Raw genomic sequence first — 12,808 nt, 5'->3', positions numbered from 1 at the left:
AAGATTTTTTTTTTTTCCAACGTTTATTTATTTTTGGGACAGAGAGAGACAGAGCATGAACGGGCGAGGGGCAGAGAGAGAGGGAGACACAGAATCGGAAACAGGCTCCAGGCTCCGAACCATCAGCCCAGAGCCCGACGCGGGGCTTGAACTCACGGACCACGAGATCGTGACCTGGCTGAAGTCGGACGCTTAACCGACTGCGCCACCCAGGCGCCCCTGTCATCTATATTTTTAAGTAACAAAAGTGTGATTTTTAAAAGGAAAAATCAACATTGCAAGGGAAAATAACAGTCCCTACACTACAGGGATCCCGGGAGAATCTGATGGGATGTTGCAGCGCCCAATCCATGGGGCAATGTTATGGGCTGCCCTCCTGGCTCATTTGTGGCCACCTCTGGATGGGGACATGACACGATCCAGCAGCTGAGCTGACAGTGTAGACCCTTGCAACTCCAAATCTGGCCTGCGGACCTGCAGCAGAAGCATCACCCCGGGGGTGATGCCGAATCTTGGGCCCCGCCCCGGACCTACTAAATCCGGACCTGCATTTTAACAACACTCCCAGGGGACTCATGCATGTGTTAAAGTTTTCAAAGCACTGTTGTAGAGGGTAGGGAAAGCAGAGCGAGGCCAGGACGGGGTGGGGGGCACTGCCCCAAAGAGTGGGCCAGGCCTACGGGAGCCCACAGGGGAGACCTCCAACCCCAAACTTTTCCACCTCCACGGTGGCCCAGGACCTACCAGATTAGGGTTCCTGGGTTGAGAACGCAGCGTGGTCCCTCCTGCTACTCCCCATACTCAATCCACCTCTGGGATGAAGCCTGACGGTGGTTGGGGTGCCTCTCACTCACCTTCATCCCGGCCACGTCGATGCGGGTCCTCACCTGGAAGTGGGCGCCCACCTGGATGACCTTGGGCACACAGTACAGCAGCATGTTGTTGAACTGCAGGAGACACAAACGGTGAGCGCGTGCGCAGTGGCGGGGCAGGAAGGGTGGTAGGGCAGGGCTTCCCTGGGGGTGGGCGGGGCACCACTGTGTCTCCCCTCTCCTCTCGCCACACTCTGGGCTACTCACGGGAGTCACAGGTGTGATGATGAAGGGGTGGTCTGGCCCCTAATCCACCTAGGACTGTCACTGAAGGGCCGCCATATCTGTGGGCATCAAACTCACAAGGACTTTCTAATGGGGGCTCAGGGTGGCGAGGGCTCCCTCCTCCAGACCTCCGGGCAGGACCAGTTTCCAGATTTCCAGGAGACCCCCTGGCTTCTTCAGTGCAAATCTGGGCAGTTCTTAACAGTAACCTAATTCCTTCCTGCTACGCATTCCCTAGAGCACAGATTAACACCTCAGAGTTGGGAGCCAAACAGTCTGGGTTCAAAATCTGACTCTGTTGCTTCCCAGGGCCTGTCTGGGAAACCCCTCAGTCGGAAATCCCTGAGGCCTAGAGGCAGCAAGGGACCTGTCCCAAATCACCTGGATGCCAAATCAGGGAAGGACAGAGAGGCGGGCTCTTCCCTGTTTCTCCTGAGGTGCCAGGTAGACACCAGGCAGGCAGGACCTGGGGCAGTGTGGCCCCCGGATTTCCCTCCCCATGCGGGATGGGCCCCCCAGCATCCCCTACCAAGAAAAGGTAGCGCTCCATGGGGTCGCTGCGGCGAAAGGAGATCTTGAGGACAGGGCCTTCACGGAGCAACGTGTTGGAGGGGTCTACTATGTCATCCTCGAGGCCCAGGCGCTGGTACACTTCCCACAGGTCCTGTAGCCGCTCCTGGGACAGGGGGTGCACCCTCAGCCAAAGCCGGGCAGGGCCCACCTGCTTCTGGAAGGTTTGCCTTGTGTGGACAGGGACGGGATGTGAAGGGGAGGACAGCAGCGGGCCAGGTGTCATGGGGTAGGATCAGGGGATGAGCAGATAGAGACCTGGGTGGGCTGGGGGAGGCTGAGAGCTGCAGGGAGGAGGTACAGGGCCCCCGCGGAGGCCTGCGGTACAGGGCCCCACGCCCACCCCGCCCACGAGGGCTGGCAGCTCACCATCTCAGTGATGGCTGAGTTGGAGTGCTGAGCGGCTGAGAAGATCATGTCGAGCGCTTCTGAAGGGGGACGCAGGGCCAGCGTTATCTCCTGAAAATCTGGGGCTGGGGGCTGAGGCAGGAAGTCCTTGAGGCTTAACAAAGTGGCCTAGGGGGACTGCCATGAGTAACCATAGGAGCAGCCTTGACTGTGTAGCCTGGCACATGAGATGTTTGGACCATGGGGGCCATTTCCCACCCAGAGTGGAGAGAGTGGACGCCACTGAAGACAGGGCTTAAGCGTCTGTGACTCTTACTGCTGGCCAAACCAAGCCAGACCCAGAGGGTGCTTTGGAAAGACCATGGGTTTTGGCATAATACAGGCATAGCTTCAGATGCCACCCCTGGGGGCACCTGGGTGGCTCAGTCGGTTGAGCGTCCAACTTTGGCTCAGGTCATGATCTCACGGTTTGTGGGTTTGGGCCCCGCGTTGGGCTCTGTGCTGATGGCTTGGAGCCTGGAGCCTGCTTTGGATTCTGTGTCTTGCTCTCTCTCTCTCTGCCCCACCCCTGCTTGTGCTCTTTCTCTCTCTGTCTCAAAAATAAATAAAAAACATTAAAAAAATTAAAAAAAAAATGCCACCCCTGCCCCTTTCTGGCTGTGTGACCTTGGGCAAGTCACTTGATCTCTCTTGGCCTGATGTCTACCAAAAAAAGGTTAATGGTAGAGATAATGTCTAAGAAGTGCCTGATAGCTGATAGTCATTCCAAGCATGTTAGCAGGTGTTCAATAAATCAATGGGAGTCGCTCAGGCCTCCCCAGCTCCCTGGATTTCTGGGGGGGACGGGTGTCCTCACTCTGAGCATCTGCCCGGTCTGGGGCCTGGGCTGGCAGCTTCTGGATGTATTCCTTGAGCAGCAGCTCGTAGCGTGGGATTCTCTGCACAGGTTCCAGCATGTGGTGCTGCAGAGTCAGGCTGCCGGAGGCCTCGCTGCTCTTGGGGAAGAGATGGGGAGAGGAAGAGTGGAGGCGAGAACAGAGGGGGGGGGGGCAGGCTGCCCCAAGGGCCACGAGCGTGGGCAGGGCAGGCTAATGCCGGAGCGTGTGCAAACAGCTGAGCCTGGAGGTGGCCAGAGTCACTCAGGGAGACTGAGCCCGTGCACACTGGGGGATGGCAATGCAGGCTCTGTCCCGCCCCTCACCCAACCTCACCTGGATGCGGGTGATCACCTCCTGGAAGGGTGCAGACTTGTCAGTCCAGGTGGCCAGAAGCTCGACGGCTCGCTCAAAGTTCTTGACATACTCACTGTACATCTTCAGGAACGGGGCCAGTTTCTGGATCACGTCGCCGATGCGGGGGGTGGCTGTCCTGCAAGAGGGCCACCTAGGTACTGCCTTCAGCCTGAGGACCTCCTCCCTTGACTTCAGGCAGGGTCAGGTTAGGCCAGGCTCTCCGAACTCCCCGTAACAGTCTTTCCACTGCACCTCTGGGTGTAGGCATTCGCCCAAACGTGTACGGTCCAACCTCCCTTAGACCTTGAACCCTGGAGGGCAGATGCTATTCTCTTCCACCCCAAAGACCTAGCATAGTGTTGGGCCCACAACACGTATCCAGTAACCACTCAAGGCCCCCGACGTGACAGCAGCGAGGGCCACGTGCTAAGCACTGCTCAAAACATGCCACATGTCTCATCTCATTTAACTCTGCAAGAGATGGTCACTGGTCCATCTTAGAGATGAGGAAATTGAGGCTCAGGAGATAAGAACGGATCCAGGGTCATCCTGTGGTAAGGCCCGAAGGTCCGCCCAGGGACCGTTACAGCAGAGCAGTGAGGGGCCGCGATCTGGAGCTGGCCTCCCTGAGTTTGATTCCTAACTGTTCCATTTACTCTAGCTGTGTGTTCTTGGACAGGCCACCTACCCTCACTGTCCCTTCCTTTTCCCACTGGAAAAAAATGGGAATGATGCTAGGCATAGGGTTGTCTTTAAAAACAAAAAAACCCCACAGGGGCTCCTGGGTGGCTCAGTAGGTTAAGCGTCTGACTTTGGCTCAGATCGTGATCTCGCGGTTTGTGGATTTGGGCCCCGCATTGGGCTCTGTGCTGACAGCTCAGAGCCTGGAGCCTGCTTCGGATTCTGGGTCTCTCTCTCTCTCTCCCTCTCAAAAATAAAATAAACATTTAAAAAAATTAAAATAAAAAAAAAACACCACATCCAAACCAACATTTTATTGTGAAAAAAAAAAAAACCTCAAGCAACCATAAACTAAAAAGAACATAATAATGAACCTCTATGTATCCATCACTGGATTTAACAGTTACGGACATTCCTCTCTGCTGAAGGATTTTAAAAGACATGCCGGACGTCATGGCATTGCTTCGGCAAAATGTATACAGCGAGTAGTTTCATCACCAGACGCTACAATGGTCACCTCTGAAAACGAAGACAGTTTCTTGCGTAACCATGATCACGTAGTGGGCTGATTTGCAAATTAGAGGAGTAATAGTAACATTAATAGGTGTGAAGCCCAAGGCCGGGCATGTAGGAAGCCCTCAGTCAGCGAGGGCTATTTCCACTGCCTCCTAAGTCACTCAGCCTAGCAAGGACCTGATCTATCCCCTTCCCCAGAACACACACACACGCACAGCCCCTCAGCACTCATCTGTCCAAGCCCCTTACTCTGAGGACAGACACAGACCGAGCCCAGAGGAGGAGACTGCCATGGCCACGCAGCAAGGCCAAACCTCGTGCCCCGGGGGCTGCACCCTGACCTGGCTGGGGCAGCGGTCAGGGGGCCTCAGGGCTCCGTGGGGGACCTCACCAGTCGTCCAGCCGCCACTGCAGCTCCGGGAGGAAGAACTGCGCGTGGAACTGGTAGATGGAGGAGATGTTGGAGAAGATGAGCCTCACCACGTCCTCGGGGAAGGCCTTGCTGCTGCGGGCCTCCCTCAGCAGCTCCTGGAAGAACACCTGGAACGGCCCCTGCGGTCACTGGGCCTGTGGCAGAGAAGAGCCACCCACACAGCAGCCCAGGGGGAGACAAGCACAGCCCAGGGGCTTTGGGGCCCCCCCCCCCCCCGCCTAGGTTACTGAATGCTTTCACCTCTTCAGTCTCCCATCATCCTCGAAACAACCTCAGGAAGAGATAGGGAGGGTTGTATTCTGGCCATTTTACAGATGGGCAAATGAAGGCCTCCAGACTCAGACACACTTGGTCAGAGAGGCTGGCAGCTGGTGAGTGTCAGAGATGGGTCCATCTTGCATCTGTCAAGGTCTTGAACTTCGCCACGCTAAAGATCCTGCTCCTGGGGCGCCTGGGTGGCTCAGTCAGTCGAGCTTCTGACTCTTGACTTCAGCTGAGGTCACGGTCTCACGGTTCGTGAGCTTGAGCCCCACATCCGGCTCTGCGCTGATAGCACGGAGCCTGCCTGGGATCCTTTCTCCTCCCCCGTCTTTCTACCCCTCCCCCCCGGGCACCCCCTCCCTCTCGCAAAATAAGTTTAAAAAAAGTAAAAAAAAAAAAAAAAAAAAGATCCTCCTCCTGATTTCCAAATATTTAACCCTCTTAAGAAAGGGTGGGGGCGCCTGGGTGGCGCAGTCGGTTAAGCGTCCGACTTCAGCCAGGTCACGATCTCGCGGTCCGTGAGTTCGAGCCCCGCGTCGGGCTCTGGGCTGATGGCCTGGAGCCTGTTTCCGATTCTGTGTCTCCCTCTCTCTCTGCCCCTCCCCCGTTCATGCTCTGTCTCTCTCTGTCCCAAAAATAAAATAAACGTTGAAAAAAAATTAAAAAAAAAAAAAAGAAAGGGTGAAGGGGGGCGCCTGGGTGGCTCAGTAGGTTAAGCATCCGACTTCGGCTCAGGTCACGATCTCACAGCTCGTGAGTTCGAGCCCCACATCGGGCTGTGTGCTGACAGCTCAGAGCCTGGAGCCTGCTTCACATTCCATGTCTCCCTCTCTCTCTGCCCCTTCCCTGCTCATGCTGTGTCTCTCTCTGTCTCAAAAATAAATAAACATTAAAAAAAAAATTAAAAAAAAAAGGGTGAAGGGATAATAACGGTGAGGGTGTCGAGCATTGGGGTGACAGATGAGGCATGGGGACTGGAAGGATGTGTGCACTCTGCTACACGTGAGGCCAGCCCCAGCGCTGGGGGTGAAATGGCAAGTGGCATTAATGCTACTTCCTGATTTCTGCCCTAACTTCGGCCAACGGGGACTGAACGCCCTAGAATCAAATCCCAGGCCCTACCTCTCAGCTCTGGTGAGGTGTACAGAAGGCAGAGCAGGGGCGGGGTGAGGAGACCTGGGTGCTGGGGCTCAGGGCAGGATGAGGTGGTATTCTGGCCACTGACCTGGTCTAGCAGATGGAGGCGTGCCACATAGGCCTTCTCTGTCTCCAGTAGTTCCTGGACGATTCTCTTTTCCTCTGGCATCTGTGGGGGAGGGGGGGCCGGGGGGGGGTTTGAACAGGAGGAGAAGGAGAGACACAGTTTTTGGTCTCCTCTGTTGGGGACCCCAATGTAGTCTCCAAAGATGCCCCAGTGAGCGCCCACCTCCCGACACTCATGGCCTCCCACAATGCATCTGGGCCGGCGCTGGGGTCGCTTTAACAAAGGATGGGGCAGGAGTGAGGTTGGGTCTAAGGCTTAAGAGGCCTGGAAGCTTCTTGGGAGCCATGAACCACCACTTCTGGAGGTCTGGCTGATAGAGAGGCCACGTTGAGGCCCAGAGACTACATAGAGAGAGCCAAAGGCCCAGCAATGCCAGCACCGCAGCTGAATCCAGCCTTCCACTGTCCCCGCCCAGGCACCAGGCTTGAGAGTTGAGCTATCTTGGGCATTCCAGCCCCGGCCACCATCAGACCGCAGCCACGTGAGAGACCCTCTTATGGACTGAATTGTGCTCCCCTCCCTAAATCCATATGTTGAAGCCATAACTGCTAATATGACTGTATTTGGAGATAAGGCCTTTGAGGAGATAATCATGGTTAAATAAAGTCATAAGGGTGAGGTCCTAATCCAATTGGATTAGGTGTCCTTATAAGAGGAGGGACAGACACTAGGAGACTATGTGCATGAGGACACAGTGAGAAGATGGCCGTCTATAAGCCAAGGTGAGAGGCTTTGCCAGAAACCAACCCTGCCAGCACCTTGGTTTGGGACTTCCGGTCTCCAGAATCGCAAGGAAATATATTTCTGTTAAGTCACCCAGTCTGTGGTATTTTGTCGGCCCAACCTGACTAAGACAAACCCCAAGTGAGACCAATAGAAAAACCATCCATATGTTCTGGTCAATCCACAAAACTGTGAGAAATAATAAATCGTATTCGGCCACCACATTTTGGGGTGCTTGTTACGCAGCAACTGGTAACCGCAACATACTACTGTGATCGCCATTCCCATTTTATAAATGAGGAAACAGGCACAAAGAAGCTACAGTGCTTTGCCCAAGGTCACACAGGAAGCAGAAGAGCTGGGGTGTGATCACTGGCAGTCTGGCTCCCGGGGGACACAGTACCACGCAGCCTAGCCCTTGAACTCCACAGACAAGGAAGCTGAAATGCAGAAAAGGGAGGTGACCTGTCCAGGATCAGTCTAAGGGTAGGATCAGCACTAATCTCTATCTCTAGTTGGGGATTATTGCCTCTTGTGGTGGGTAAACTGAGGCCACTCCAGGGAAGGATGCCAGGTTCACACAAGCTGTGTGGCCTTGGACAAGTTTTTAAGCTGTCTGAGTTTTATGGGGCTGTTTGTTTTTTTCTTTTAGAGACAGAGAGTTGGGAGGGGGGTAGAGAGAGAGAGAATCTTAAGCAGGCTCTACTATGCTCAGCTTGGAGCCCAATGCAGGGCTCGATCCCACGACGCTGGGACATGACCTGAGCCAAAGTCAAGAATTGGATGCTCATCTGACTGAGCCACCCAGGCACCCCTAAGCCATCTGAGTTTCAATGTCTTTGCCTAAAAAACTCCTACAGTGAAGGGAATGTGAAACAATGGAACAATGGGGTGAACTGTAGGCATGTAATCAAAGGCTGTTAAGGGAGTAGAATCCAGCTTTCAACTGATTTCTGGTGACATAAGCCCCTGCTTGGAGAAGTGCTGGTTTGGGCTGGGAGAGAATTTGCAGGGAAGTCCGTGGAGGGGTCCCCCAGCTCCCCACATCCGCTCCAGCCCTCAGGCACCTGCGTCCCTGGCCCAGGGTGGATCTCGGGCTGGCAAGATTTCCTCCAGGCTCCACTGGACAGCTTGTTCTTCAGGGAGTTCAGGTACCTCCTGCTGACTGTCCTGGGCTCAGACCCCAGGCTCTCCCCAACGTGGGACTCCTTCCATGGTTCTGCAGACGGGGTAAGGCTGTACCCGGGGAGGTGACGTTCAGCCTCCAGTTTGGAGACTTTGATTGCTGCTCCTGGAGTCCTGAAATGAACAGAACAGAGCTGAGAGTTTCCTGTCTGCAAAGTAGGAAGAAGACTAGCACTTCCCTGGTCAGGGATTTAGGAGTGATCAATGCACATCACAGGTGTGAAGAGGCCCCTGAGTGCCTGGCACTCAGGAGGAGTTTGCTAAGTAAAACATCCACTTCCTTTCCAACATCTTCTTGGAGGGAACTCCAGTTTTCAAAATGAGTCAGCGTAGACTTGTTTTGTTTTCTGGGAAACTACATACTTCCCTGTTTAAAATGCCAGGAGGAACCCCTCTTTCTGCATATAGTGTTTTTTAGGTGGCCACAGGTCACCCTCACTTGTACACCTCGTGTCTGTATTAATGTTAAGTCTCTGCAGCAGGAAAGGCCCTAAAATCTTAGGAGAGAAGGAGGGAGCCATGGAACACTCTAAAGGGAGGGCAGGACTGCTAAAGCTGGGACTTTGCAATGGGAGCTGTGCCTTCCACACCTCTAGTGGGTGGGTGGAGGGTGGGGGGAAGCCAGTCTGGCAGCAATTCCCTGTTCCTCCCGGGATGGGCCTTTGAAGGGTATCTTTGAGTGCAGGGTCTACAGGCCAGCTAAAGTATTTAGTAACCTTCACTGAGTTATAGCCCACGGTTTGGGTTGTGCTCATTCCCTTTAGTATGGAAAGGCTTGCGATGAGACAGCTAGTCTGGGCAATGGAGGACCAGACAGGTACAGAATCTCCAAAACTCTGAGACAGGTTTTCATTACCCCAGCTTTGCAGCTAAGGAAACTGAGGTACAGAAAGTAACTTGCAGCATAAGTAACTTGCAGCGAGGGGGTGGCAAAGGTGGAGTTCAGATCAGGCATCTGATCCCTAAACTGCCCCTCCCCATCTGGGTCGAGAAGAAACAGGTCCAGCGGGTCAACATGTCTGCCCCAAGTCACTCAGCTAGCTGGTGGCAGAGAGGATTGGAACCCGGTCCCCAGTGGCTCCTCATGGGCTCCTCCACCCTTCTCTGGCACCTCAATGCCTGGTTCCTCAACCCGCGGAAACAGCTGGGCCTCAGGCTTTCTGTTCTACATTTGGTTTCAGCTTTTGCATTTCCCTTGCATTTCAGCACTTGCATTTCCCTCCAAGTGCGCCAGGCCAGCTTCTGTTTCCTCTTCCCCCCTCAGTTTCAGATCAGCTAGGGGGCTGGAAGACCTCACAAGAAAGCCAAAGCCAAGGCTGCTGGCACAAGGCCTCTCACATGATAAGAGGTGACTCTCACCCTGCAGACAAGGCCTCCTCTGACCCCATTCTGGTCTGAGGGCTGCCTCCTCTTGCCTGGTGTGGCCTGGGCACCACACACCTGCTGAGGATCTCCACTGAGCATGCCTGGCATGTTGAGTGAGGTGGTGCTCTCTCCCCACACAGAAGGGAGCAGGGGGTGGGGGTGGGGGTCCAGGAAGGTGGTGCCTGGAGCTGTCCTTGGTGCTGAACAGAACGTGCTTGGCAAAGGACTCTGGGAGAGTCAGGGTAAGGTCCCTGGCTCAGGAAGCTGAACTGCCCTTCTAGGTCCACATCTATGCCACATCCACCTAGAAGGCCACAGAAGTCTTCGTCTGCTCTGAGTGCCCTCAGCACTCAGAATCTAGGCTTCACTCAGGATATCTATTGTCTATGACTTGGCATCATAGTAATTTCATGAGCTTGGCATCCAAAGACGAAAATCATCCCAGCAGGGATCAGTCTTTCGGCTCCTGTGTCTGCTACGGTTTCTGTGTGATGCTGTGTTGTACCAACCACGCCCCCTGCAGGACTGAGGAGCTCTTCTCCCCAGTTGTTGGTGGTATGGTGGCCGACTGGGAATTGCCTCCCTGGAAGACAACTGCCTCATCTCAGGTCAAGTCCACATCCAATGACTAGCCCATGTGGAGGTATAAAGACCCATCCCTTTGCCTCAGTTCGAACGACTTGAGGGACATCTCAGCTTCAGAGCAACTTGGGACAGCCTGAGGCCTCTATTTCAAGTGCACACAGTTCAACTTCTCCCTATGCTGTATCCCTCGCCCCAACAGGTGTTATTCCCAAAACTATCCCCAGAAGCACATTTCTATCTTAGAGTCTATTTCCAGAGGGACCTACCACAGTCCCTCGCACAGTCCTGGGCTTAAGGAATGCCGGCAGAGTAGACTAATGTCACACACAGACACACTCACAGACACACACACCATCACCACCACCGCTGCCAGGGCCTCCAATGACCTCCACACACATCTGGCCCAGTTTTTTTTTTTTTTTTTCCTTCAAATGGAAGCCCCTACCCATGAACTTAAAGCTTTTTAAGCCCCCTTGCCTCTCTGTGCACCCATTGTCTCATCTATAAGATGGGAATAGAAACAGAACTACCCTCAGGAGGCTGTTAGATAATTAAATGAATTAAGTAACAAAAATCACATAGAAAAATGCCCCAAAGGTAGGCTGATGATACATCTTGGTTTGCCTGATACAGGCTCAGCTTTTTCTATTGCCCTCTCCCTTCTGCCAAAAAAATTGAATGGCATCCGCTTTCAGTTTTAATTGTACCCTGAGTTGAATGATAAATTATATGGTTGTCCTACTTATAAGGAGTAAGTGCTTGATAAGTATTAGCTAGTATTTCCAATGGGTGGAGTCCTGCAGTCCAAACACTGTTTGGTCCGCCCACGCTCGCTCGCTCATAACTACACACGTCTGGACTCTCCCCAACATATCAATATACGCACTCGTGGGGTGGCTCAGTTGGATAAGCATTCGACTCTTGGTTTCGGCTCAGATCGTGATCTCACAGTTCGTGAGATCAAGCCCCGGGTCAGTCTTGGTGCTCACAGCACAGAGCCTGCTTGGGATTCTCTCTGTCTCTCTATTTCTGCCCCTACCCCATTTGCATGCACATCTCTCTCTCTGTCTCAAAATAAGTAAATAAACATTAAAAAATATACACACACACTCTCGCTTCTGCCCGGTTCCTGGTGCCCAATGACACTGCCTGATGCTGTGATAAACCCAGGCACTGCCCAGACAGGAGGAGGTGTCCAGGAAGGGCCCAGAGAGAGAACTGCTTGCTGTGAGGCCCCAGGGCAGTCCTGGCCCTGATCCTCAGCCTGAAGACTGGCAGAACATGTGCTCCAGGGCCTGGCAGTGGGCAGAGGGGGGCCCAGGGTGGGCAGAGATGCTAAAGGGAGGCCACCAGTCCGCCCTGGCGACCCTTCCCACCCCCCTCCACCCCATACCTGCTGTTCTCAAACACAGTCACCAGACTGGACACAGATGCCAGCTTCTCCTTACTCTCTTGCTCCATTCTGCAGACCTCCAGGGTGGTCCTCAACTACCCCTGAAGCAGAGAAGGTGGCCTCCAACGGCACCCTCAGCCACCCCCACCCGGGGTCACAGATGGGCTAAGGCATCCCGGAATGTGCTCCAGAGGGCTCAGGAGGCCTGCTCCCAGCTTCAGAGTAAGAAGGAGGAAGTGGTCCCAGAGCCACAGCCCCAAAGGGGAAAGGACCTTGCTTCCTCTAGAGGGAGGAGCCCACTCAGGCCCCGCCCACCCACCCAGGGTCTGACCTTTCACTCCTGTAGACCCCATTCCAGAGGCCACCCCCAGGGGGCAGTGGGGTCCAGAGGTAGTTTCTGGAGCCAGCCCTTGGCTGAGCTTGGCCAACCACACTTTCTCATAAGGCCCAATGGATTTTACTTGGGGCTTTCTCAGCAGCTTCTTTTCTGCATCTGACCTGCTCACTGCTGTGAGGAAACAGCTTTTTTTTTTTTTTTTTTTATTAAAAATAGATCACAAACCTGTTAAGGGCTAGCTAGCAGGGAGGGGTACAGTGCTGTTCTCACCTCTCTACTGGGTCTCAGTCTTTTAATGACCGCTGTCTCCACCTCCTTGCCCCAGGGGAGCGTGGCTTTCTCCCTGAAACTCAGATAATAACAGCTAACTCAGGCACTCTTTTTAGTGCTGTACAACTATTTTCTCATTTAATCCCACAATAGCCTTATGAGGTAGGTCCTATTACTATCCCTATTGTACAGAAACAAAAACAAAAACAAAAACAAAAAACAAACCCTGAGGATCAGAGAGATTAAGTAACTTGCCCAAAGTCACCCAGTAAGAACGCAAAAGTAGTCAGATTTCCAAAGCAAAGATGAGTGGCCTACAATTCCAGCAAAGATTTGGTTGAGAACCCGGATGATCACGTTCTTGCCGTGTCCTCCTCAGACTTCCCTGTCTTAGCATGCTGGGTCGTTTCTGCCTGATGCCTCGTCTACCATCTGGGCTCCCAGCCCTTCCACAACAAATGCCCATCGCCTGCATTCCCCTTCTTCAAGCCTTACTGGCCCTCCAAGCCTCTCCCACCGGGTTCTAGTCTCGCTGGTCCCGAACCAGG

At 53.8% G+C, this 12,808-nt stretch overlaps 1 protein-coding gene across 3 annotated transcripts in view; it reads right to left on the bottom strand.

Annotated features, from left to right (window-relative positions):
- FGD2 (FYVE, RhoGEF and PH domain containing 2) overlaps positions 1-11,889 on the bottom strand; it is a 31,238-nt gene extending 19,349 nt beyond the window's left edge. For all 3 annotated transcript variants that reach the window (XM_040473369.1, XM_040473367.1, XM_040473368.1), the window contains exons 1-9: positions 11,654-11,889; positions 8,193-8,424; positions 6,364-6,444; positions 4,836-4,984; positions 3,227-3,383; positions 2,872-3,010; positions 2,037-2,095; positions 1,627-1,773; positions 855-947 (exon numbers count right to left, since the gene is read on the bottom strand). In XM_040473369.1, coding sequence (XP_040329303.1) covers positions 855-947; positions 1,627-1,773; positions 2,037-2,095; positions 2,872-3,010; positions 3,227-3,383; positions 4,836-4,984; positions 6,364-6,444; positions 8,193-8,424; positions 11,654-11,721 — 1,125 coding nt within the window. In that variant the 5' untranslated portion in view covers positions 11,722-11,889. The remainder of the gene's footprint in view (positions 1-854; positions 948-1,626; positions 1,774-2,036; positions 2,096-2,871; positions 3,011-3,226; positions 3,384-4,835; positions 4,985-6,363; positions 6,445-8,192; positions 8,425-11,653) is intronic.
- Positions 11,890-12,808: the final 919 nt, after the last annotated feature.

This window comes from Herpailurus yagouaroundi, unplaced genomic scaffold, assembly GCF_014898765.1.
Source record: "Herpailurus yagouaroundi ecotype Mexico unplaced genomic scaffold, PumYag 139, whole genome shotgun sequence".
In the NCBI taxonomy this organism is placed as follows: domain Eukaryota; kingdom Metazoa; phylum Chordata; class Mammalia; order Carnivora; family Felidae; genus Herpailurus; species Herpailurus yagouaroundi.
This window is presented reverse-complemented; position numbering and strand designations above follow the sequence as displayed.